This window comes from Tachysurus vachellii, chromosome 1, assembly GCF_030014155.1.
Source record: "Tachysurus vachellii isolate PV-2020 chromosome 1, HZAU_Pvac_v1, whole genome shotgun sequence".
In the NCBI taxonomy this organism is placed as follows: domain Eukaryota; kingdom Metazoa; phylum Chordata; class Actinopteri; order Siluriformes; family Bagridae; genus Tachysurus; species Tachysurus vachellii.
This window is the reverse complement of record NC_083460.1, coordinates 28,671,330-28,695,981: the sequence shown is the minus strand read 5'-3', so window position 1 is coordinate 28,695,981 and position 24,652 is coordinate 28,671,330. Positions and strand designations below refer to the sequence as shown.

At 36.3% G+C, this 24,652-nt stretch overlaps 2 protein-coding genes across 3 annotated transcripts in view; both read right to left on the bottom strand.

Annotated features, from left to right (window-relative positions):
• si:ch211-51h4.2 (uncharacterized) overlaps positions 1-14,365 on the bottom strand; it is a 117,788-nt gene extending 103,423 nt beyond the window's left edge. Inside the window, exons 1-6 of one of the 2 annotated variants that reach the window (XM_060864784.1) lie at positions 14,257-14,365; positions 13,130-13,276; positions 8,545-8,586; positions 6,353-6,426; positions 5,681-5,749; positions 5,486-5,588 (exon numbers count right to left, since the gene is read on the bottom strand). In XM_060864784.1, coding sequence (XP_060720767.1) covers positions 5,486-5,588; positions 5,681-5,749; positions 6,353-6,426; positions 8,545-8,586; positions 13,130-13,268 — 427 coding nt within the window. In that variant the 5' untranslated portion in view covers positions 13,269-13,276; positions 14,257-14,365. Of the gene's footprint in view, positions 1-5,485; positions 5,589-5,680; positions 5,750-6,352; positions 6,427-8,544; positions 8,587-13,129; positions 13,340-14,256 lie in introns of those variants that run through there. The other variant, XM_060864790.1, reaches the window with a different exon arrangement.
• Positions 14,366-22,063: 7,698 nt separating this feature from the next.
• LOC132853607 (inactive N-acetylated-alpha-linked acidic dipeptidase-like protein 2) overlaps positions 22,064-24,652 on the bottom strand; it is a 222,321-nt gene continuing 219,732 nt past the window's right edge. The window contains exon 14 of the mRNA XM_060881485.1: positions 22,064-23,334. Within this exon, the coding sequence (XP_060737468.1) occupies positions 23,148-23,334 (187 nt within the window). The 3' untranslated portion in view covers positions 22,064-23,147. The remainder of the gene's footprint in view (positions 23,335-24,652) is intronic.

Sequence of the window (24,652 nt, the reverse complement as noted above, 5' to 3'; positions counted from 1 at the left end):
TCAGACATAATCCAGAAACTGAAAAAAATGTCATCACAAAGCAGTTTGTTGATTTGTAAAAACAAAATCAATATCTTGTTAAAAGATCCATCAATGGACACATTTTATCCTCCTGGCAGAGGCAACTTTTTTGTGTGGAACCTTTAGGGAACGGCACCGGAGTCATTTATGTCAGTAGAACTACTGATTCAATCTACTGATTGGATATGAATGAGTATATAGGTATATAATGAACAATGGTGGCTCAACAGTCAAAACTCCGATCAGACGTTTTGGGGTACAAGCCCCAGCTCTGTCAACCCCTTGACTCCAGAGGTGTCATATCATGGTTGACCGTGTGCTCTGACCTCAACATCACTCAAATAATTCACTGCATTGTATGTATATATGACATATAAAGTATTCTTCTACTTCTTCTAGATGTATACACACTGTTGCAATGGCAACTCAACAGCGAACGCTCCAGGTTACTGTTTTGAAGGTTAACCCCCGAGCCTTTAAACAAGGCGCTTAAACCATCAACCGAGCCAAACCTAAGATACTTACAGTATATATATACTTGAAGCATCTACCCAAATAAAATTAATGTTCTGTAACCCACTTGAGGTGTTCAGTGACCCAGGATGCTCACCATTATGTGTGTTATTGGCCACTGTTTGCCGTTTCTAAACTTCAATACTTACTTTCAATACTTACTTTAGACCTCAGATTCAATTGTAGCGTTCTGTTCTGCTAGCCAAATGTTTTGCTATTCAAATGTAGACTAGAAATTAAAAAGTTATTCATTGTTCTAGGTATGTGCACAACACTAAGCTAAAATTCTTGCAACCAAAATTTAAACAAAGATATCCTCAATTCTGTTCAAATCAGGTATGAAGTGGTTAACCCATATGCCATCAAAATCTCTCTCTCTCGCTCTCTCTCTCTCCTTCTCTCTCTCCGTGCTCTTTGATTTGATCCTTGTACCTGACCCTAAATGCTTCTATCCTGCAGAACTCAACTTCAACATGGAGTGTCCTTCACCTGAGAATCACTTGCTACTGCTGAGGATGTCCCTGATATAGACAGGGTAAAGATTGCCATGAGATTACTGTGGCTGTTACAACACAGATAACCTAAAGATGGCTAAGGATGGTTTCACTTGAATAAAATTGAGTTGAATTACACAGATAATGGCTCCAGTGAATTTCTCATATCATCTTTCAGGAGTACCTTCTACAGTAGGTACATCTTCTGTAATCTGTAGATACATGTAGTATTTGGTAAACATTCAACCATATTTGAAGAACCTGTAGTTTTGTATTTTCCCAATTAAATACAATTTATTAATTAAAATGTGTGTGCATACGTATTGGATACTATCAGTTCTATACTACTATCATAGTAAAAAAAACAAAAAAAAAACGACACATACCGAACCACGTGCAAATAAGATAAAAACTACAAAGACACCTGTTACGGTGACTGCATTAAAATTACAAGCATAAAACCTGTTCCTTAACCCCATGTTCAAAATGTTTAGGATGAAGGGTTTAGAATGATGGCGACTTGGGATAAACACAGTGTGAATAGCCATGAAGAATCTCTTGCATTCTTTTGAAGAGCTAACAGCAAAACATCTTTGTTACCCTTTTGATTGACATTCTTAAAATTTGTCTTCTATTAAACTCCACTGTAACAGCAGCAATGTCCCACTGTGACACCACTCATGGGGGTAAAAAAAAAAACCTATAAATAAAAATAATACATATACAGCATGAACTACTTTAAATTATTGTCACTAAGATCATCACAAATGTTTCAATACTTCAGGGTGGATTTTTCCCTTTAATATTTTATCCAGAGGCACAAACAAAGAAGCCTTAAGAAACATTATTTTCTTTTAATGTTTGATTTTTATGTTTGCTCCTTTAACAGCTCTTATGCTTGGGTTGTATTCTACTTCAGTGCTTGGGGCAAAAGCATATGTCTGAAAACTAACAGAAAATCTAGGTTATATTGTAGCCAAGAATGCAGCTACTGCTTTTTAAATCTTGCCTGTTTTTTTGTGCCATGGCATTTAAGCTTTACTCAGCTGTTGTTCAAACTCCTGCAAGGCAAAATGGACAGACAGTTTCTAGATAATCCCACTAATTATCACCTTCAGCCTCTTAGGGCTCTGTTTAAATGATATCCTGTTGTGATGCTACATGTTAGGTCATGTCAGGAAGCCTTTGTAGAAACCGTACCAGCATCAGTAGCTGTGATGGCAGATGATGTTTGGAGTAGGATCCTCCTCTTTTTCCACGCTCTCTCTCTCTGACAGCATAGTCCTTTCCTTCTGTATCATTCATCTTCATTAGCTAACCGCTCCCTCCATGGTATGTCAAAAATACTTATTGCCTCTCCTCTGTGGGTCTCGGCTGAGCCTGATTAGTTAGCGCCGATGCAGGGAAATTTAAGCTCCTGTGCTCTGGCGGCATGCTGTTAACACTCCCCTCAGCCCCCTTAATGAAAAAAACAATACAGCCACCATCTGCTTCTTCTGACTCCAGTCACGCTGCTTCTGTTTGACTCACTACACTCGAAGATGTTATGAGAATTCATTCCGTAATGAGAGCTGTGAGGTTTTTTTTTTTACAGTAAAAAGAGAAAGAGGCAAGTAAAAAAAAATACAAGACAAACAAATATAATTTAATTAGATGAGCAGTAGAGCTTTTTAGCATTTAATCCATTCATGTTAACAACAATGCTAAAGAGATATCATCCACACTAAGTAGAGGGCTTTACTTTTATAACAAAATATTTTAATAAGAATATCTATAATAAGGGTTTATTGTATACTTCCGCATACATTACTGAAGAAAATATTTATTATAAATATTTGTAAGTCTGCTCATCTTAATAAGGCTTTTAGAAGTTGGCCATGGTTTTAATAGACTACTCTTCTATCAGCTTAGAAATTAAATATTGAAATGATTTATATTAGTTTTGTTTTAGCAGTACTATAATTATGGCGTTCCATAATTCCTCATGGATTTGTGGTCTAAGATCGGAGTCAGAGGTTATTTTGTATTTGCAGTCAATTTGCAGTACCTCGTTAAAAAGAAAGAGGAATTTTGCTGAATTTTACTATATGTGTAATTTCAAAATACTTAAACTGCTAAGAAATTCTAAGGATTCCAAATGATTATGGATGCAGAGAGTCTTAATGGTTTCCAAGTTTGCCTTTCATCTCCTGGGTTGGTGATTCGATTCCTGTCTCCACTTTGCATGTGTTTTGGGGATTTCCTCCAGATACTTCGTTTTTTCTCCCCTATTCCTAAAGACATGCACTGTAAACTGATTAGTGTTCCTAATTTGCATGTAATGTGTGAATGTGTGTGCGTGTGTACGACTGTGCCCTGTGATGGGTTGGAACCACTCTAGGGTGTCCCCTGACTTGTGCCCTGAGTCCCCTGTGAACGGATCCCAGTTCCCAGTGACCTTCTTGTTTCAGAAAATGGATGGATGGATGGACAATGGATTACAAAGGGGCCTTTTTTAGAATTCTAGAAGTAAATGATCCCTAGAGATCTGTATTGATTTTTCTAAATTCAAATCTCTGTATGTATGTAGGTAGGAAGGCATTTAGGGTTTTTTTTTTCAATGTAACAAACCATCAGTGTGCATTAGATTCTACCAATTATTTCTTACAAGGGTCAAGTTTGCTGTTTAAAAAAGCATCCCTCATACATATGTTTACATATACACCTATATATATATATTACATGCTGTACATATGTTTACATATACCCCTATATATATATATATATTACATGCTGTACATATGTTTACATATACACCTATATATATATATATTACATGCTGTACATATGCTTACATATACACCTATATATATATATTACATGCTGTACATATGTTTACATATACACCTATATATATATATATATATATATATATATATATATATATATATATATATATATATATATATATATATATATATATATATATATATATATTACATGCTGTACATATGTTTACATATACACCTATATCTATCTATATCTATATATATATATATATATATATATATATATATATATATATATATATATATATATATATATATATATATTACATGCTGTACATATGTTTACATATACACCTATATATATATATATTGCATGCTGTACATATGTTTACATATACACCTATATATATATTACATGCTGTACATATGTTTACATATACACCTATATACAGTATATATTACATGCTGTACATATGCTGCATATTTATCTGCACTTGTCTATTTGCATTATTGCTACTATTTGCACTTCTGGTAGATGCCAAACTGCATTTGTTTGGTGTGTACCTGTACTATGCACTGACAATAAAGTTGTATCTATTTGTGTCTATCTATCAAGGTTATGTTAAGCTGAAAACCTACTTGTTTAGTCATGTACTAGTCTGAAATAATCTCTTATATCTAGGAGATTCAAAGGCCAAAAAAAGTAAATCCTTATGTAACTTCTACTGTAAGCATGTGTAGCAAACACTGAACCACTTTATATTTCACATCCACCATTAAGCTAAACCTTTAGCCTGGCTTACAAATTGTGACATTTTAACACAAAAAACAATCAGTATGTTATGAATGAAAAACATGAAAATGTCTGAGCTGAATTATTTCCACTTGACAACTGCTCCAGGAGTGGTGCATTGATACTGATACTGATATGGTATATGTTATAGGTCCAAAGAAATGACTGTTTATTCCTAATAGTAAGAATGTAAGTGTAGTGAAACGAGTCCAAGGTGTTTTAAACTGCTTGCACGCTACAATTCTGCAAGCACTGAGCACACACACTTCCATGAAAAAATGGTATTGTTGATTCCCAAAGCTCTAGTGTATCTTGATTTGCTAAACTTACATGATCTACCGTCTTTCCCGTTTCTTTTTCAAATAAGAATTGAATTAAAAATGTTATGCATTTAATATGAATTATAAAACAAATCTTGAAGACCAACTGTACTTCTTACCCTGAAACTGGAAACAGTTCCACAGAGGGACCCACAGAAGAAGTAACAGAATACAAGATGCATTGCTCTATGCAATCTTCCCAAAAATAGTCTTTAAGAAATATTTAATGATGAAGCATGTAAGTAAGACTGAAAAAAAAAAAAAAAAATGCACAAATCGTTGGACCCGTTTCTCTTCGGGCCCCTTGGAAATGTCTTCAAAGCAAAATAATAACATTAAATGCGTCTAAATATGAAAGAAAAAGTTTTTAAAAAAATTTGCTAAACAGTAAGAAATGAAAAATAAATCTATATATTTGTGCATTACACTTGTTTGCATCTGAAACCCATCAGTTATTTTATCAACTCTTTATCTTCAGATCAGATATTGCCTCATAGCTAGGTAACTTTAAATAAAAGCCAAAAGAAATAAATGTAAATGAGATCCAGCTATTAGTGTTATAAATAATGAGTGTACCTGCATCTTCTACATCTTCACTCTCTTCCACCTCCTCGCTGTCAAGAACAGGGGATTCCACCGGGCTCACATTCTGCATTAATATCCCTTCTGTCTCTAGAGACTGCAACAGAAAGAATCTCCTGTTCAGCCATTATTGTTCTATCAGAGTTCAGACTGCCGCTAATAAATCAGAAAAGCAGAACTCAGTAGTACCTTTACTGACTCCATCTGAATGACTCGACATCGCTGGAGCAAATCCACAAAGAGGTAGATGAGCAAAGCCTGGTCAGAGTAAGCAAGGATGAGTTGAATGTTCACACTTTGTTCACATGAATTCTCAAATGCTATATAAAGTGCTACTATAATAACAGTCATGAAAACAACAACAATATTACTATTACTACTAATAATAATAGATAATAACAATAATAGAATCCACAATAATATTATTATTTAATATTATTTATTATATTATATGATATAATATTATTTCATATAATAATTACTTTTATTTTTATTTCACTGCATTTAATTGACTCTGTACTTGCACAATGACAAAAAAAGTTGAAGATATGAGGAGGGGGAGGAGAAGAAGAAGAAGAAGAAGAAGAAGAAGAAGAAGAAGAAGTATAATATTTTCACAAAGCAACTTTCATACAGAAAGCAGTTCAAAGTGCTTTACAAACATATCTGCAATTTTATTTAAACTATGACAAATTATATTACATTTAATACAAGCAAAGCAACCAAAGAAAGATAGAAAGAAATGATGATTTAATCTTCAAACATTCTTTATAGTCATTGAGTCCTGAATTGCTCTCTGTTTGAGATAATGCGGAGCAGTAGGTCGTCAATTGAGATTCATTTATATTATTATTTTCTTACCTGCATTAAAAAACCAATGAGGAACGAGACCAAGAAGGGAATCAGTCCTGCGCGAGCAATCGTCACTGGCAGCCCTATAAAATCACATCCATTTCATCAGTGTAGAAGTGACTGCTTATTGGATTGTACTGTAGATCTTAATAATAAAACAGTTATGTAAAATTGTAAAATATGTTTGCTCTGAAGGTTCTGATTCATTTTCTATATCAGTAGCTCTGAAAAAAGTGACAACTACACTGCCATTCAGTCTATGGGTTTAACATCAATGCGCTCATTCTATAGTTTCTATAGTAACGACTTACTCAGATACCCCACATAATCAAATTCTAATAATAAACAGATTAAATATGTGTTATTCGGCAAGCAAAAATGTGAGCATTTTGTAAGGAGATTCAGTAAGGAGACATGTTCTTTAATACATTAAACATAATGAGCAAATTTATTGTGGTAACAGGAATAACACCAGCCTGGACCAGATTATTCTCTTTTAACAGCACGCCTAGTCATATATTACAACATAAAGGAGGAAATGATGTTTCTGTCTGTGTAAATTGTCCAGAAATGGACTCGACATTAAGATGCTTCACAGCGGTTGAATTACTTGCACTGGAACAGCATGAGAAGTGTCTTATAAGAACTATTAAATCCTATATACAGAATAGCTAGAATGGGTCTAAAAATTTGGACATTATATTGTGGCAATAAGTCTTTTATGGTGAAAAGAGCATAATGTAATTATGTCAGAATGAGAAGTGTCCTATAAAAAATATTAAATCTTCCTGAATACAAAATAGCTCGATTCAGTGCACCATGTAATTGCAGTCCCTTATAAATACATATCTGCTTTTCCACAGCTCATAAAACTCAGAATATAGCATTAGCAAAGGAAAACACGGTCTTGGTGAAAAGCACACAGGGATATTTCACTGAACTTTCTGTCTGACGATAATGTCCACAGATTTTTAATGGGTTTTATTTTGTCATAAACGATTAACCCTGACATATGCACAGGTATTATATCTTATGTCGGAAGGTTTAATGTGAAAGCAGGTGACAAGTTTAGTAAAGACCGGGAGTCATGTGTCTAAATATTACCTATAATTTTCTAAAAATCATTCAGAACAGTGAATCATGACATCTACTTGGATGATTTAAGTGCCGCAACAGGAGGTGAACACATCCTGAGATGTAACGTGTGAAATTAGGATGTAATGAGATGTTTTTCTGCTATAATCAGCCACTTCTGATTACAAATCAGACTTGGATGTGGATGAGCCTGTAAGACATTATAATCAACAATTCTTTTAGTCCTGGAGCTCAATGTACAATCACATTTCCTGCATTTATACTGAGGGCTTATATATATATAGGACTTATGTAGACACAAGGACTAATTTACTTTAATCACACTTCACTGTAAACCCTTCACTTAGGGATATCAAACTCAAATTTTGCCAACATTTTCATCAGCATTTTTATGAGCCCTTGAGGAATCATAAGCTAAAACTATTCCTTTTTTTACAGGTTATTATAGATTCTTGTTAACAACAATTATCTGGCCTCTGGTCATAGAAAAGGAAACTTTTCTTGGGGAAATATTCATTCATTCATTCATTTTCTACCGCTTATCCGAACTACCTCGGGTCACGGGAATCTCAGGCGTCATTGGGCATCAAGGCAGGATACACCCTGGACGGAGTGTGAACCCATCACAGGGCACACACACTCTCATTCACTCACGCAATCACACACTACGAACAATTCTCCAGAGATGCCAATCAACCTACCATGCATGTCTTTGGACCGGGGGAGTACCCGGAAGAAACCCCCGAGGCACGGGGAGAACATGCAAACTCCACACACACAAGGCGGAGGCGGGAATCGAACCCCCAACCCTGGAGGTGTGAGGCGAACGTGCTAACCACTAAGCCACCATGCCCTCTTGGGGAAATAAAATTAACTTATGAGGTCTATATGCTCTGATTGATTTGTTATTTGACATTTTTCACTCACACTGGATGCCTATGGCATGTTCCTTCTGAAACAAATGAAGTCAGCTGATCACATCTTTTGAACTGCTGCTTATGGTGCGTTGTGCGTTTATGTAATACACTCAGACAAAAGCTCGATCATATATGTTTTAATGGTTAATAGTGTACTACGTGTGATATGCATACTTGGATTCTACTTGCCTAAAATTCCGGTTCCCAGAATAGTCGCAACAGTTAGAAAATCTGTAAAGAGACAGAAACATTTTAACAGCTTCCTCAAAATCTTAACATTTCTGTACATATCATGTATTTCTATAAAACTAGAAAAAAACAAACAAACAACAGGTTAAGACATGTATGGACTCAACAGAGCTGAATTAGCCATGCTAGTATTATTGTTTTATTCAGTTTTCTGTGCTGCTAAACACATTAGTAAATGTATGTCTGTGTGGCTTTGTGTCTATTCTTAGACAGAGAGAGAGAGAGAGAGAGAGAGGAGAGAGAGAGAGAGAGAGAGAGAGAGAGAGAGAGAGAGAGAGAGAGAGAGAGAGAGAGAGAGAGAGAGAGAGAGAGAGAGAGAGAGAAAGGGGGGAGAGAGAGAGAGAGAGAGAGAGAGAGAGAGAGAGAGAGAGAGAGAGAGAGAGAGAGAGACTGGGAGAGAGAGAGAGAGAGAGAGAGAGAGAGAGGGGAGAGAGAGGGGGGGAGCGAGAGAGAGAGAGAGAGAGAGAGAGAGAGAGAGAGAGGGAGAGAGAGAGAGAGAGAGAGAGAGAGAGAGAGAGAGAGAGAGAGAGAGAGAGAGAGATTGAAGGCCCTGGCCCCAATCAAACCTAACTCTGAAATTCATTTGGATTTAATAATACATGCCAGTCAGCATACACTTGAAGGAAATAAAGTGCACTTTAGACAAAGGGCCTCTAGCAGTTTGTTTTGGAAGCCATGTGGCCTTAAGACCAAAATATTTCCCGCATAACTACGTCTCTTCTCTGACCTAATTAAAAAATCAACCCAGACCTGCTTTGATGCAAAGTAATAAGACGTCGCTGATTAACTGCTAACTAAAAGCAGACAAGAGTGTGAAAGTGACATTGCTTACAGCACATGCACAGGAACAAAAAGTCCCTTCCTGATCCATCACCTGCTTTAACACTTCTTTAATGACACTGCTTGATCTGATGCATTATCAAAACAATGAATGAAATATCACACACTGATGTGATGTGGTGAGATAACAAAGCAAACGTTCTGCAAACTAAGTGTCTATCTTGCTTTTAGAAGCTCATCCATTGGGGCCTCTAATTTACACCCACACTCACAGTCAAAATGATTGATGACAATGTGAGCAGAAGCAAAGTAACCGTAATGGAGCTTTAATGACACATATATTGGTTCCTCTGGAAAACTTCCAACTTGAGTGACACCTTTATAGCTATTTAATTAAGATACCACACACATTTTGTAGGGGTTTCCCCACAATGTATATCTGAGCAAATCTCTAATGGATGTTTGTCTGACATTTACAGTACATATCGAGAAAATACATGTGTTATTGTGCTGATTATACCACAGCATGGCAGAAGGCTGGAATCTGATTGGTCGGAACAACCGGTAGCTCCAACTGTTCCAATGCGCACTTTCTGATATATTATTGTTTCTACAGTAACAGCTCATACACGTAGACATCTTTAGCAGGTTCTCCAAATAATCTAAGACTGATAATAAACAGATTTAAAAACGTGTTGTTGTTTAACTAAGTAATACTTATAATCTTTGGTGTGATGATTTTTTTTGTTTTTTGTTTGCTGATACTAATACAGATCCAGATTGTAGGAATGTGATAAACCCCTAAGTTAAAAAATCTGAAATGCACTGAAAGTTAGTTCATGGGGAATTATATCATTTAAATCTTAATAATAAAAAGAGTTTTGTTACTTATTTTTGAAGTTTGTCATAAGGCATCCTTAATTAAATTAGTAGCTCCAGGGGTCCGTCTAAACATTTTTCAAAGAGGTTAGACTTTTCCAAAATACACAAGAGCCAAATGTCTCCTGTAGTATATTGGAGTTAAAATTACATAACGAATATGAGCTCCGAGGTTTAATTTGTTGGTACCCACAAGGCAGGTTCAGTGCATGGATTCATTCTGTTGATGCAGAATCCTACCATCTGTGTGCCTCAGCAGAAATCAAGAATCTTTCAGACCAGCTGATGTTATTCCAGTGTTTAACTGTCCAGATTTGGTGATCCTGTTCCCACTGGAGCTTCTGCTTTCTCTTTTTGGCTATTGACCAACACGGTTATGCTGTTGTAGCCTGTCATCTCAAGGTTTGATTTTATTCTGTATCCTGAGATGCTTTACTGTTCACCACAACTGAACCAGTTTGAACAATTGAACCAGTGCCAAGCAGTTTGACCTTTCAATGTCGTCTTCTCACATCATTGGATGTTTCTTTATATCACCATTATGTGTGTGTACATGTGTGTGTATGTGTGTGCGTATGTGCGTGTGTATTTATATGTGCGTGTGTATATGTGTGTGTATGTGTGTGAGTATGTGTTTTTGTGTATATGTGTGTGTAAGTATGTGTGTATATGTGTGTGTGAGTATGTGTGTTTGTGTATATGTGTGTGTGTATGTGTGTGTATATGTGTGCGTGTGTATGTGTGTGTGTGTATATGTGTGTGTGAGTATGTGTGTTTGTGTATATGTGTTTGTGAGTATGTGTGTGCATATGTGTGTGTGTATGTGTGTGTATATGTGTGTGTATATGTGTGTGTATGTGTGTGTATTCCAGGAGGTCAGCAGTTATATATAATACACAAACAAACCTGGCACCTTCATGTCACAGTCAAAAGTTTTCCCCATTAGGAGCATTCAAAGTCAGCAGGATTGAATGCATTGCACTGCTGTGACACGATTGGTTGATTAGATAATTGAATGAATGATTAGGTGTACAGATGTTCTTAATAAGTGTCAACTATAATAGAGAAATTGCCCGCAGGCTACATTTAGCCCTGGGGCCCTGCAACAGGTTACTGAATTTGTTTACGCACACGTCAACTTCATACATCACTCCCACAAATAAATAAATAAATAAATAAATAAATAAATAAATAAATAGCAAATGCAGTAGTAGTAGCAGATGGGCTGATTGTTTCATTTCTTGAAGGTGTTAAAAAAATTGTCCCTAAATATTCAGGAAGGAAATTGTGGCACATGGTTAATCAAAATTAACGCTATTAAGTGTGACACATTAACGTGACAGTCACTCATCTGAGTCTTTTATCACGCTCTCCTGCCACACAATGTTTTTATATTTTGTTATATTTAACATGCCGCAGCACCCAAAATGTATCTGTCCACACCAGCTGTCTCTATGGAACTGGGCAGGAATCAAGTGCGTCTCCCCTGGAGTTCTTAGTAGAGCCTGACACTTATCAGCCAATCAAAAAAAGAGGCTACACAATAGCCAATCAGAAAATAGCACTATTGTATCTGGGTAAGATTTAACGCAACAACCAATGAAAAAAAGCATATACTGGATTTGTTCAGCATCATCCTTCACCCACAGAGAAAACCACTGGAGCTGCAAGCATCACTTTGAGCACAGAGTAAGTCATGATCTCCTGTTGTAATGTTACAACAAATTCACAACTTGTTCACAAACAATGACATTTTGACTGCTGTTAGAGATGTTTCCCAGATAATCAGCATGTGTTTTTCATGAGGTTCTGTAACTTAGCCAACAGTTTTACAGCCTGTTCACTGACAAGACCTGCTCAGAACAAGTAGTCAAGGCCAGTGGTTCTCAGACTGGGTGCCCTGAGATGGTGCCAGGGGGCCCGGTTGACTGACAACACCTGCTCAGAACAAGCAGCCTTGGTTTTAGTGCTTCCACATTCTAATGCTGATGCCGAGACGGTATTTTCGATGGTCGGCTTGAACAAAACCTTAACAAAAGACAGCTTGTCTCTGGACGGGACATTGTCCTCAATCATCACCCTAAAAATGGCTGGGTTTGAGCCGAACTGTTTTAAATGGGAGCAACATTACAAATGATAAAGGAGTCCAAAAAGGCAACAAACACTTACAATAAACAACACCAGTCATCTCAATCTCTCTCTCTGTGTCTCTCTGTGTGTCTCTCTCTCTCTGTGTCTCTCTCTCTCTCTGTGTGTGTCTCTCTCTGTGTCTCTCTGTGTGTGTCTCTCTCTCTGTCTCTCTCCCTCTCTGTCTGTGTCTCTCTCTCTGTCTCTCTCTCTGTGTCTCTCTGTGCGTGTCTCTCTCTCTGTGTCTCTGTGTGTGTCTCTCTCTCTGTGCCTCTCTGTGTGTCTCTCTCTCTGTGTCTCTCTGTGCGTGTCTCTCTCTCTGTGTCTCTCTGTGTGTGTGTCTCTCTGTGCCTCTCTGTGTGTCTCTGTGTGTGTCTCTCTCTCTGTGTGTCTCTCTCTCTCTCTCTCTCTTTCTCACACACACACACACACACACACACACACACACACACACACACACACACACACACACAGTGTACAGTGATCCTTACCCAACACAACAACAGCCCCATGGTTGTGTTTGGGTGGTTTGGAGATGTCACTCTCGCCTGTCTATAAAACTTAAGAGCGCTGCAAAATGTTTTTTTTCTTTCTCTAAACTCCACTTCCAATTCACGCCTGCAAGCTTTCTAAAGGAGCTTTATAAGTTCACCTTTCGCGCTTAGGTCATTTTTGCGATGTAAATATGTGGAGGTTGTGATCTAACCCGTTAAACCCGAGCTGCATCTCCGCTACTCACAGCACTGCAGATAAATAAAGCTCCTCTTCCACGACCGCTGCTTCCGCTCTCTGCTGTAACACACCGGAGATGTTTGTCTCTTCTCACTCTTCTCCTCCATGCCACTGCACTGACACACTTCCTCCTCAGCAGCCTCCATCTCACAGCCTTTATTTATTAATATTGTTATTTAAAAGAAAAAAAAAATACAGTTGAAGTCCTGTCGCTTTAAGTCCTCGAGCTGCTCGGTGGCTGTGTCCCAAATCGCATGGATCCTTAGGCCTACTTCATAGCATGTTAAACCTGTACATCAGCACTGTTATTTGACATACTACTGTACAGTACAGGGACTGTACTGTACAACCTTTTTCTGTCTTTTTTTCCGGTCTTTATTTGGCCAATTACCCTCATTGTATATTTGCTGTTTTAATGCACAGAGCATTACTGTTATTAAATGCATTCATAGCTTCCTTATTAAAAAAGATACAACTATTCTTAACAAATCTATTTCAATCTCAACAACAAAGAAATTCCTTTAGGAACCTCTATTATAAAGCTTCTAGCAGTTATGTGCTTGCGTGTACAATATTCCTTCGGATTTAATCGTAGTATTAAAATTCAAGTATGTACTGTATAAATAAAATATAAATATAGTATGATATTGTATGCATTTTTAGCATGCAGACATGTTTTGTGTAGCTATTAAAAATATGCATAGTTATTGTGCAGTATTTTTAGTGATTTGTACTTTCATGTGTAAATGTAAAAAAAAAAAAAAAAAAAAATTAAAATCTTGCTAGCTAAACCTTGCTAATTAATTAACCCATAATCCATTGAGTAAGTTAGTTGAACTTTAGCTAAATCCTGCTGCTGGTGAGTTGGTATAGTGGGTGTTGCTACATACAGTGACAAGAGTCACTGCTTATACAGTATTTATTGTGTAGTATATGTACGTATATTTAGTGAGTTGTACTGTCTCAGTCCTAGTCTGTAAATACACTAGAGACTTATGGAGAGTTTATTTATTTTGCATCCTTTTTTTTTTTGCTTAATTTTTTTTTTTTTGATGCATACTTACAATTCATTATGCATACTTACAATTCAAGTATACTCGTGTGTGTAGTCGAATTCTAAGCATACATACTTACATTTTATACTGGCATGCTTTCAAGAGGTGGGTGGAAATTGGAGAACCTATAGAACACCAACACAAAATAAATATGGATACATGTCGGTGCTTTAAAATGCAGTATTTTTTTTTCTGTAATCATTTGGGGGAGCAGTATTAGAGCTAAAGTTACTATGAAGCTAAACAGGTTAATGAAGAAAGCTCACCCTGCAGGCGATAGTGGAAAGGTGGATGTTGGACAAAATTGAGACTATATTCCTAGACCTTCCTGTTGCTCTTGTGTTGTGTCTGGTGTGACACAAAATTTTTACCTTGGGGATTAATAAAGTACACTAATACTAACTTTCATATCTTTGCTGTTGTTTGTGCATAAAAACTGAATTGTTAGACATCAAACTCTTTTATGCATTGTTTTTTTTTGTTTGTTTGTTTTTCTCTCTTTTTTTCCCACATTAGGGTTTACAACCTGCATATTTTGTTTTATCACAGGATTCATATCTCTCTTTTTTTCCCCCATTAGGGTTTACAACCTGCATATTTTGTTTTATCACAGGATTCATACAAGATGCTCTGATACAACCCTCCCATTTTTAGGATTTCAAGCTTAGGACTGGCAGTCAATGTGCTCTGACTTGTGCAAAATGTGAGTAGGCACTCTTGTTTTCTTAGTGTGCATGCATTTTTCTTTTTTAGGTATGCATATAATGTTTCAGTTTCCATATTTGTGTGAAATTTCTTTTAATATGCATACTTATGCAGTATACTTATTGTGAATTATTTGTACATATTCTTATTGACTTGTACATGTTCGCTTGGGTATGTTAGTTTAGTGAATGGTGGTGGCTCAGCAAAGGGGGGAGAATCATCATCACACACTGGAATAAAAGAGTATAAGTATTCATACTCAAATTATAAGTATGCATACTTCAAAAATGAGTATGTATACTTGAATTTTAAGAATGCATCCAAAAGTTAAGTATGCAAAATAAATAAACTTTCCAAGTTATTTACAGACTAGGACTAAATAGGACTCAAAAATATGTACATAAACTACACAATAAATATGCTAACATGAATGCTCATTATATATATATATATATATATATATATATATATATATATATATATAATATATATATACACCCACTAAGTATGGATATTAAGTATGAACGATAAGTATAGATACTTAAATGTGATATGCTTACTAAAATTTTAAGTATGCACCCATTAAAATCTGATTATCTGATTGATTATAATAAAGATTAACATAATTATAAACCATTCCTTCTAGCACACAGGGTTCAGTGCTAAGTTTCAACTCTACAGTGATTCAACAATGCTGGGGAACTCCATTACTACTGTATATTAGTAGTTTGTTAAGCTACTGATGCCATGGTCCTGGGAGTCTTCTTTGACGGCCTCCACTTTCTTCTCTCGTGGCATCACCATCCAACGCCCAATGTGGTACCCCAGGTACTGTGCCTCGGTCAAACCCAGGTGGCACTTACAGCCTTCCAAAGTGCTCCCAGGACGTTCCCCAGGAACAGCTAGTCCAACCAAGTAGAGGAGTGCACTATGATGTTGTTGAGATAGACTGCCACAAAGTATTTGTATGGGTGGAGAACAATCCATGAGGCACTGGAATGCAGCGTGTGCTCTGTGCAGGCAAGAGATCAACCAAATATTAAGGAGTAAGATTATGGAAGAGTCTGACAGAGTTTGCCATCATTTTCATACTGAAGCCTGGTTGTTCCCTATCCGGCTTTGTAATGATTTCCAAAGACTCAAACAGATTGCAGAATTTGACAGCTATCCCATTCCCTGGTTAGACCGACTCTGAACTCTGAATCCTACACTGTACACTTTACAGTGAGTCAACGAGGCTGGGGAACTGCATTAGCACTGTATATCAACAAGTTTATTAATCTACTAATGGCATGGTGTGACTCAGTTAGAACTTGGTTACAACTAGTCTAGATTTCTTTGTTCTGATCTACACAAGAGCAATGGACCCTGTGTGTCAGAAGGAATGGTTTATAATCCTTTTAATCTTTATTATAATCATTCATTTGCACTGTAAACTTGTTCATTTATTCTATGGTCTGTCTCAGTTATAACTTTTTATTTTGCATACTTAAATTTTTGGTATGTATGCTTAAAATTCAACTGTGCATACTCAGATTTTAAGTATGTATATAATATACATACTTATAATATAATATAATAAATAGTATTTATATCAATTAACATATCTATACTAATTATTTACAGTATACTTTATTTCCATACTTATTTTGTGTACAATTTTGTTTTGTACACTTGTAGTACATTTTTTAGTACATTTTTAGTGAGTTGTACTGTCTCAGTCCTCGTCTGTAAATAACTTGGAGAGTTAAATAGAGTTTATTTATTTACGGTGGCTTAGTGGTTAGCACGTTCGCCTCACACCTCCAGGGTCGGGGTTCGATTCCTGCCTCCACCTTGTGTGTGTGGAGTTTGCATGTTCTCCCCGTGCCTCGGGGGTTTCCTCCGGGTACACCGGTTTCCTCCCCCGGTCCAAAGACATGCATGGTAGGTTGATTGGCATCTCTGGAAAAATTGTCCCTAGTGTGTGATTGCGTGAGTGAATGAGTGCATGTGTGTGTGCCCTGCGATGGGTTGGCACTCCGTCCAGGGTGTATCCTGCCTTGATGCCCAATGACGCCTGAGATTCCCGTGACCCGAGGTAGTTCGGATAAGCTGTAGAAGATGAATGAATGAATGAATGAATTTTTATGCATACTTACAACTTAAGTACTTCAAAAATGTATGTGCATACTTATTTTTTAAGTATGCATACTAAAATTATAAGTATTCACATTTTTAAATTCTGAGTGGGAATACTTATGATACTTATAATTTTAGTATGCACACAAATTTTTTGAAGTATCCATAGAACAACACCCCCACCCACACCCCACACACTTTTTTTTAAATATGCATGCTTATTTAACATTAATAGTAATTTGTACTTTCATATTTCTCTGTTTGAAGCCATATATGTCTTAAAAGGTCTGGAATATAATAAATATACTCTCAAAAATGTACAGAAACCTCATTATCAGTCTGATTTGAGATTGAAGTATTTGCATATTCATCCTGCCTTATTTGTGGTATACTGTGACTGGGCTTATGTGTCCCACTGCAGCATGTCAAAAGCAGGAGATGTAGTGGAAAGCATTCATCTTATACCGCCCCTTTCCATGCTGTTCACTGATCTATACAAGAAGACTGGACTTCCCAAATGGTTGGGTTTGTTTGTTTATTCAGGTTCACAGATTGCATTCATGAGCCCAGTTTTTACTGAAAGTTTATTTTTCTATACAGGGTTGCCATGTTTATGCAAAAGTTCCATCTAGTTCTAACCTAGTTCTAATCATTCAGGCTCTGGACAAAGGAGATGTATACTTCTTATTTATAGAATAGATCTTAATAATTGCATAAATTCATAACACCAAATTGAATTATATATTTTCTGAGGAATCAGATTAAAAGGAAAAAGCAAACAAACTAAAAAAAAAAAAAAAACACTGATTCAGTATTTTGGTCAGAACTGCTACAATCAGAAATGTAAACAAAAAGCAATTACTGTAAAAATACAATACAGTACGTTTATGTATCGATGTATTTCATGTGTATTATGTTAGGTTGCAAGGGTAAACAAGTTGCAACTTATATTAATTAACTACGTAAAAAAGCTCATTCTGCTGTTTTATATCAGTGTTAATTGAGAGCTGTGTGTTTGATTATCGTTGCACTGACAGCCTGCATGTCTTGAATTGTTTAATTTACACATTCAAATGACAAAGGAGGAAAAAATACTACCAACTATGCCCTCTGTCAATTACATTTCTCTTCAGATATATCAGAATGCAACATAAACATTGCACAGAGTAATTCCTATGATCATTTTAATAAACAGCCAACAGGAACACAAACATCAAGTACATATAATTATTCCTTCTGTATGTACATGCTGGAGAAAAAATGGCCAGAGGCAAAATAACAAACTGTCAGTTTACTTCTTACTATTTTAGTGCAAGTTTGATCATTTATTACTTACAGCACTATTTAACAAATTTATTACATACTGTTCAAATGAAGCATAATTGCATGTGTGCAAACACACATTTCCTTTGACCTAATCATGTCTATAACCAGATATATCCAGACTGTGCTCTTGCTGCAAAAAAAGGAGAGAGTACTGTTTCAAGTAATACAGGTTTGTTTTGTTTTACTAATAAATTTTTCTGAATTGGAAAACGGTACAAGGTACGGCACATAGAAGCCACCAGAAAAAAGTATACATTGTTGTAAGTATACATTGTTCAGGCATAACATTATGACCCCCTTTCTAATATTGTTTTGGACCCCCTTCTGCTGCCAAAACAGCCCTGACCCATTGAGGCATGGACTCCTTTTCTGTAGAATCCTACAGATCCTTTAAGTCCTGTAAGTTGTGAGGTGGGGCCTAAATAGATTGGACCTGTTTGTTCAGCACATCATCGAGATGCTCGATTGGATTGAGATCTGTGGAATTTGGAGGCCAAGTTAACACCTCAAACCGTTTTGTGCTTCTCAAACCATTCCTGAACCATTTTTGCTTTGTGGCAGGGCACATTATCCTGCTGAAAGAGGCCACAGGCATCAGAGAATACAACTTCCCTGAAAGGGTGTGCATGGTCTGCAATAATGCTTAGTAGGTGGTACGTGTCAAAGTAACATCCACACGGATGGCAGGTTTCCCAACAGAACGTTGCCAAAAGCATCACACTGCCTCCTCCGGCTCGCCTTCTTTCCATAGTGCATCCTGGTGCCATGTGTTCCCCAGGTGAGCGAAGCACGTGCCCAGCCCACGTGCTTACATGCCAATTGTTGGCGCTTTTGGCAGTGGACACGGGTCAGCATTGGAACTCTAAGCAAGAAACTGTGATGCACTGTGCATTCTGACACCTTTCCATCAGAATCAGAATTAACTTCTTCAGCAATTTGAGCTACAGTAGCTCGTCTGTTGAACTGGACCACACGGGCCAGCTGTCACACCCCACAAGAGATGTGGTTTTGGAGATTCATTCTCTGACCCAGTTGCTAGCCATCAAAATTTGACCTTTGTCAAACTCTCTCAAATTCTTTCGCTTGCCTATTTTTCCTGTTCTAACATATCAAATTTTAGGACAAAATGTTCACTTGCTGCCTAATATATCCCACTCACTAACAGGTGATATGATAAAGAGATGTGTATACTTCACCTGTCAGGTGTTATAATGTCATGCCTGATCTGTATATATAAGCATTTCATTGAAAGCACTTCAATAATGTAAAGTTCATGGCCAAACTAATTCCCTGAAGCATTCCTAAATAACCTATTAATCAAAGATTCAACCAAAAAAAAAAAAAACAAAAAAAAAAAAAACAATCGATGACAGATGCAAATTCTTAACTCAGAGTCATCTGAGAAACATAACCATAGTGCAAATGCTGACAACAATAAAATAAGTTATTTATTTATAGAAGCATCAATACATGATTCATAGCTCATAATGAAACCCTTCGTTATTGTGGTTTATTGAATTGCTTTTTTTTTTTTTTTTTTTTTTTTTAAATGTAATTACTTTACTCTGAACTGCCCCAGAAGAATTACACTGCTCCAAAATAATAAATTGTATAAAATCACTTGCCTGTGCATTGCCTGTACAATGGTTCATACTTATGGTGTTTTCTTTCACATAAGGCAGACATTGATGTCTTCTGACATGTTCAGTAGTACAGTGACTTGCAATGACTAGAGATTTATTTTCATTGAGACCTGGCGAATTCTGGCAACATGAGTGACATCAACTGTTGGTGAATACTAGATGTGAGCATGTCCAGTGACATGGCAAGGTTGAGAAAGTTACACAATGCAGCACCATGATTCATAAAATCATGTAGATACAGATAATAACTTCAGATAACTACAGATAACTTCAGATAATGTTACATGAAACGTCAGAATGGAGGAAAATGTAATCTTAGTGACTGTAACTGTAGCATGGCTGTAGCATGTCTTATATGGAAGGGCTGCTGATCTCAGACAGGATTTTTCAGTCTCTAGAGTTTTCACAAAAGGGTGGAAATAATATCCAGTGAGCACAAAAACATCCAGTGAGTGGCAGTACTGTGTTTTGGAAATGGCTTGTTGATGAAAGAGGTCAGAGTTGGATGCCCAGATGGGTTCGAGCTGACAGGATGGCTACATTAACACAAATAGCCAAGTGTAGTGTGCAGAAATGAGTTTCAAAATGCACAACATATCAGATTTCACTTCTGTCGGCCAAAAACAGGAACTGAGGCTACAGTGGACATAGGTTCACTTATATTGGAGAATTGAAGCCTGAAAAATTAGCATGGTCTCTTTCCAATCTTATGCTGCCCATTTTTAGTGAACCTGTAAATAATGTGAATGAGCATAAGCTGTTTTATGAGTTCAAATCCCAAACTCGTTACACTAACACTGTCATGACCTGTGATGACCTATTTGACTTTGACCCAGGGGTGGATTACAAAAAAAAAAAATCACCCTGTAAATATGCTTTAAAGTGGCTGTATATAAATGAAAGTGCCAAATGAATGCTTCTGTTACATGAATCTAATACAGGGCTCAAAATTAAAGAAGATTTTGTCAAATTGGTTCTCCCATTTCTGAGAACCACAGTGTGAAATTATACAGCATACATCTATACTACAATAAATTATAGAGTAAGATACAAATTAAAGCCATAGAGGATATGTGTAAAAAAATTACCTTCCTAGCTAATATTACGCTTCGTTGTGCATTGTTGTATAAAAGGACAGTCTCAACATGTACCAGTTTTGCTAGCTAGTTATATCTTGGCAGCCAGAGTTTTCCATTTAGCAGCTCAGTAAATTTTCTGAGAGACAAACAATAAAATAGATCATTCTTACCAAGCATCTTAGTTAAGTCAAAAGAAAGACAAAAAAAAGGAAATTTTCCTAATGGCCAGTAAGCTCTTGTTTTTTAAAATAGCATTATTGAAATGGTACCTTATAAAAACTAGTGCATTACTGGTGTAATAAATTATAAAATTTAGTAAACAAAATACTATAATATATATATATATATATATATATATATATATATATATATATATATATATATATACATATATATATATACACACACACACTCACCGGCCACTTTATTAGGTACACCTGTCCATCTGCTCCTTAACGCAAATTTCTAATCAGCCAATCACATGGCAGCAACTCAATGCATTTAGGCATGTAGACATGGTCAAGACGATCTGCTGCAGTTCAAACCAAGCGTCAGAATGGGGAAGAAAGGTGATTTAAGTGACTTTGAACATGGCATGGTTGTTGGTGCCAGACGGGCTGGTCTGAGTATTTCAGAAACTGCTGATCTACTGGGATTTTCATGCAGAACCGTCTCTGGGGTTTACAGAGAATGGTCCGAAAAAGAGAAAATATCAGGTATGCAGAAGAGCATCTCTGAATGCACAACACGTCGATAAAACCTAATAAAGTGGCCGGTGAGTGTATATATATATATATATATATATATATATATATATATATATATATATATATATATATATAAATATATATATATATATATATATATATATATATATATATATATATATATATATATATATTTATTTATATATATATATATATATATATATATATATATATATATATATATATATATATATATATTTATTTATTTATTTTCAAATATGAATTCTCCTTCCACATTCCCTGAGTTTAAAAATGCTTAGTCACCCTGAAGACAAAATCCTGGTATCTTTTAAAATAACTTGTATAAAAATAAAAGGTAAACCTCTTGAGAGAAGAAAATATAATCTGATTCTGATCCATTATGGTGTGCCTTATTTTGTCCTTAGGCCTTTGGGACAGCTTTACCTTCTTTACAGATTCATCAGTAGGTTTTTTCTGTACATATGCCATGATATTGGTGAGAAACATACACTATATTGCCAAATGTTTTGGGACATCTGCCTTAACATGCACATGAACTCTGCAGGGTTTAATATGGAGCTGGCCCACCCTTGACAGTTAAAACAGCTTAAACTCTTCTGGGTAGGCTTTAGGAGACTTAGGAGTGTGTTTATGGGTATTTTTGACCATTTGTGGGAATTTTTGTCCAAACTCACTCATCCATGTCTTTATGGACCTTGATTTTTGCACTAGTGTGCAGTCATGTTGGAACAGGAAGGGGCCATTCACAAACCTTTCCCACACATTTGGGAGCATGAAATTGTCCAAAATGTCTTAATATGCTGAAGCATTAAGAGTTCCTTTCAGTGGAAGTAAGGGGCTGAGTCTAACCCCTGAAAAACAACTCAAAACCATAATTCCCCCTCCACCAAACTTTATACTTGGCACAATGCAGTCAGACAAGTACTGTTGTCCTGGCAACAGCCAAACCCAGATTCATCCATTGGATTGCCAGACAGAGATGCGTGATTTGTCACTACAGAAAACACGATGCTTGAATTCACAGAGCTCCTAAGAGTGACCCATTCATTCACACATGTTTGTAGAAGTAGTCTGCATGCCTAGGTGATTGATTTTTACACACATGTGGCTGTGGAAATTATTCCAAAACATTTGGCAATATAATGTATCTGGACCCCTTAGAATATCATATAAGATCTCTCAATCACAAATAGCTTCAAATATCTGATTCCTTTGAAAATGCATGTGAAATCAGTCACATGTACCATCCATGATAGATAAGTCTCCTCCCCATACTCCATTATCAAATGTGTCTTTCATGCCTAATGATGTATGGTTCTGGGCTTGCACCATTTTGCGGTGATTGTTTCAAAGTGAACCATTAGGATCATTCTCAAAAAGCTGGAGACCACTTTGGATGAGCTTATCAGCTGAACAGATGGAGCTGAACACCTGGGACAAAGACCGATTCACGCTGTCATGTTTAAAATCTTCTGCAGAGGACTTCAAGATGGCAAAGCCTTGAGATTTTGTGTTCAGTCCATAGAGAATGTTCCTGCAACAGAAGAGAGCCAGTTCAGATGATGTTTTTCTTTAAATAACATAATCTAAAGAAATAATTTTCATTTTTTCATGGCTGGTTCACCTGCTAGTACCAATCATTGATTAAGTGTGCTCTTGTTCTAAACTGCTACTGAATAGAAGATATAAAATAGAAGATCTCAGATTGCATATGAAAATTATTACAAAAAAAAAAAAAAACACACAAAAAACAAACAAAAAAAAAAACATGGCATTTCAAAACAAAAATCAAGAAAAAAAAAATTAGCCTAAGATGATCATACAGCTCATGGATTGATTCTATATTTTAAATAGCACAAGTTTAATAAAAGAGACATCCACAAATGTCCGCTATGACCACCCAGAAATACTCACTCCTAGGGAAGCGCACACACTTAGAAAATCAATGCCAGTATGTCTCCTACAACCTTGACGGACTTAGGTACGATTGAAGCTTGAAGCTGAGGAACTATTATTTGAACTTTTGTAGGGCAAAAATAAGATGCTTTGGGCCTTTCTCATAACAGCTCTGGGCCGCACATTGATTTTTTGCTGGTTCGCTGGTTTAACTGGCTGCACACCTAAGCAGAACAAAATGAGACCATTCTTTATCTGTAAATAGGTTATTCTTAGGTTAAGGTCCTTGACACACTGGACCTTATCTAAAAATCAAGCCATTAAATCTCTCCTTCAAACTATAAGTGAGATAAAGGTGACTTACAACCATAACTCGATCAAGAGAGAACAAATATAGGACTTATAATCATTTAAAATATATATAATTAATTCACTGTAATTTTCTATTCATCTGTCCTTTTTTATAGGAATAATTCTCTAGATTTTATATTTTTAGGGAATCTCTGAGACATTAATCTCAGCAAATTCTTCACAAGCAGTGGGGGGCATGTTCACCATATGCCCTCGTGGTGTAGGGGAGGGGCACAAGCCATGTGTGGGCACCTCCCACTAAGCAATTTCAACTAAGGACAGGTGGAAAGAGAATTCTTATTTGAATTATTAACTGCATTTATTACAACGGTAATTCGGTTTTTTAATAGGCGTACATGTCAAAGGTTTCTAGGCTCAGAACAAAAGCTGACAGGCCTTTTTCCATTTTTTCACACTTTCTTTCTCTCAGGCACACTCTCTTGACTTAGATGTGAATTAAAATGTGTGTGGTGTAACAATAGCAATTTGTCTCAGAACATTTACTAAGCTTCTTAAAAGGGAATTTCTGGATGCCATGGTATGACTAGCTAGCAAAATTGGTCTTGGCGAGACTATCCTTTTATACAACCACAATAACCAAGCGT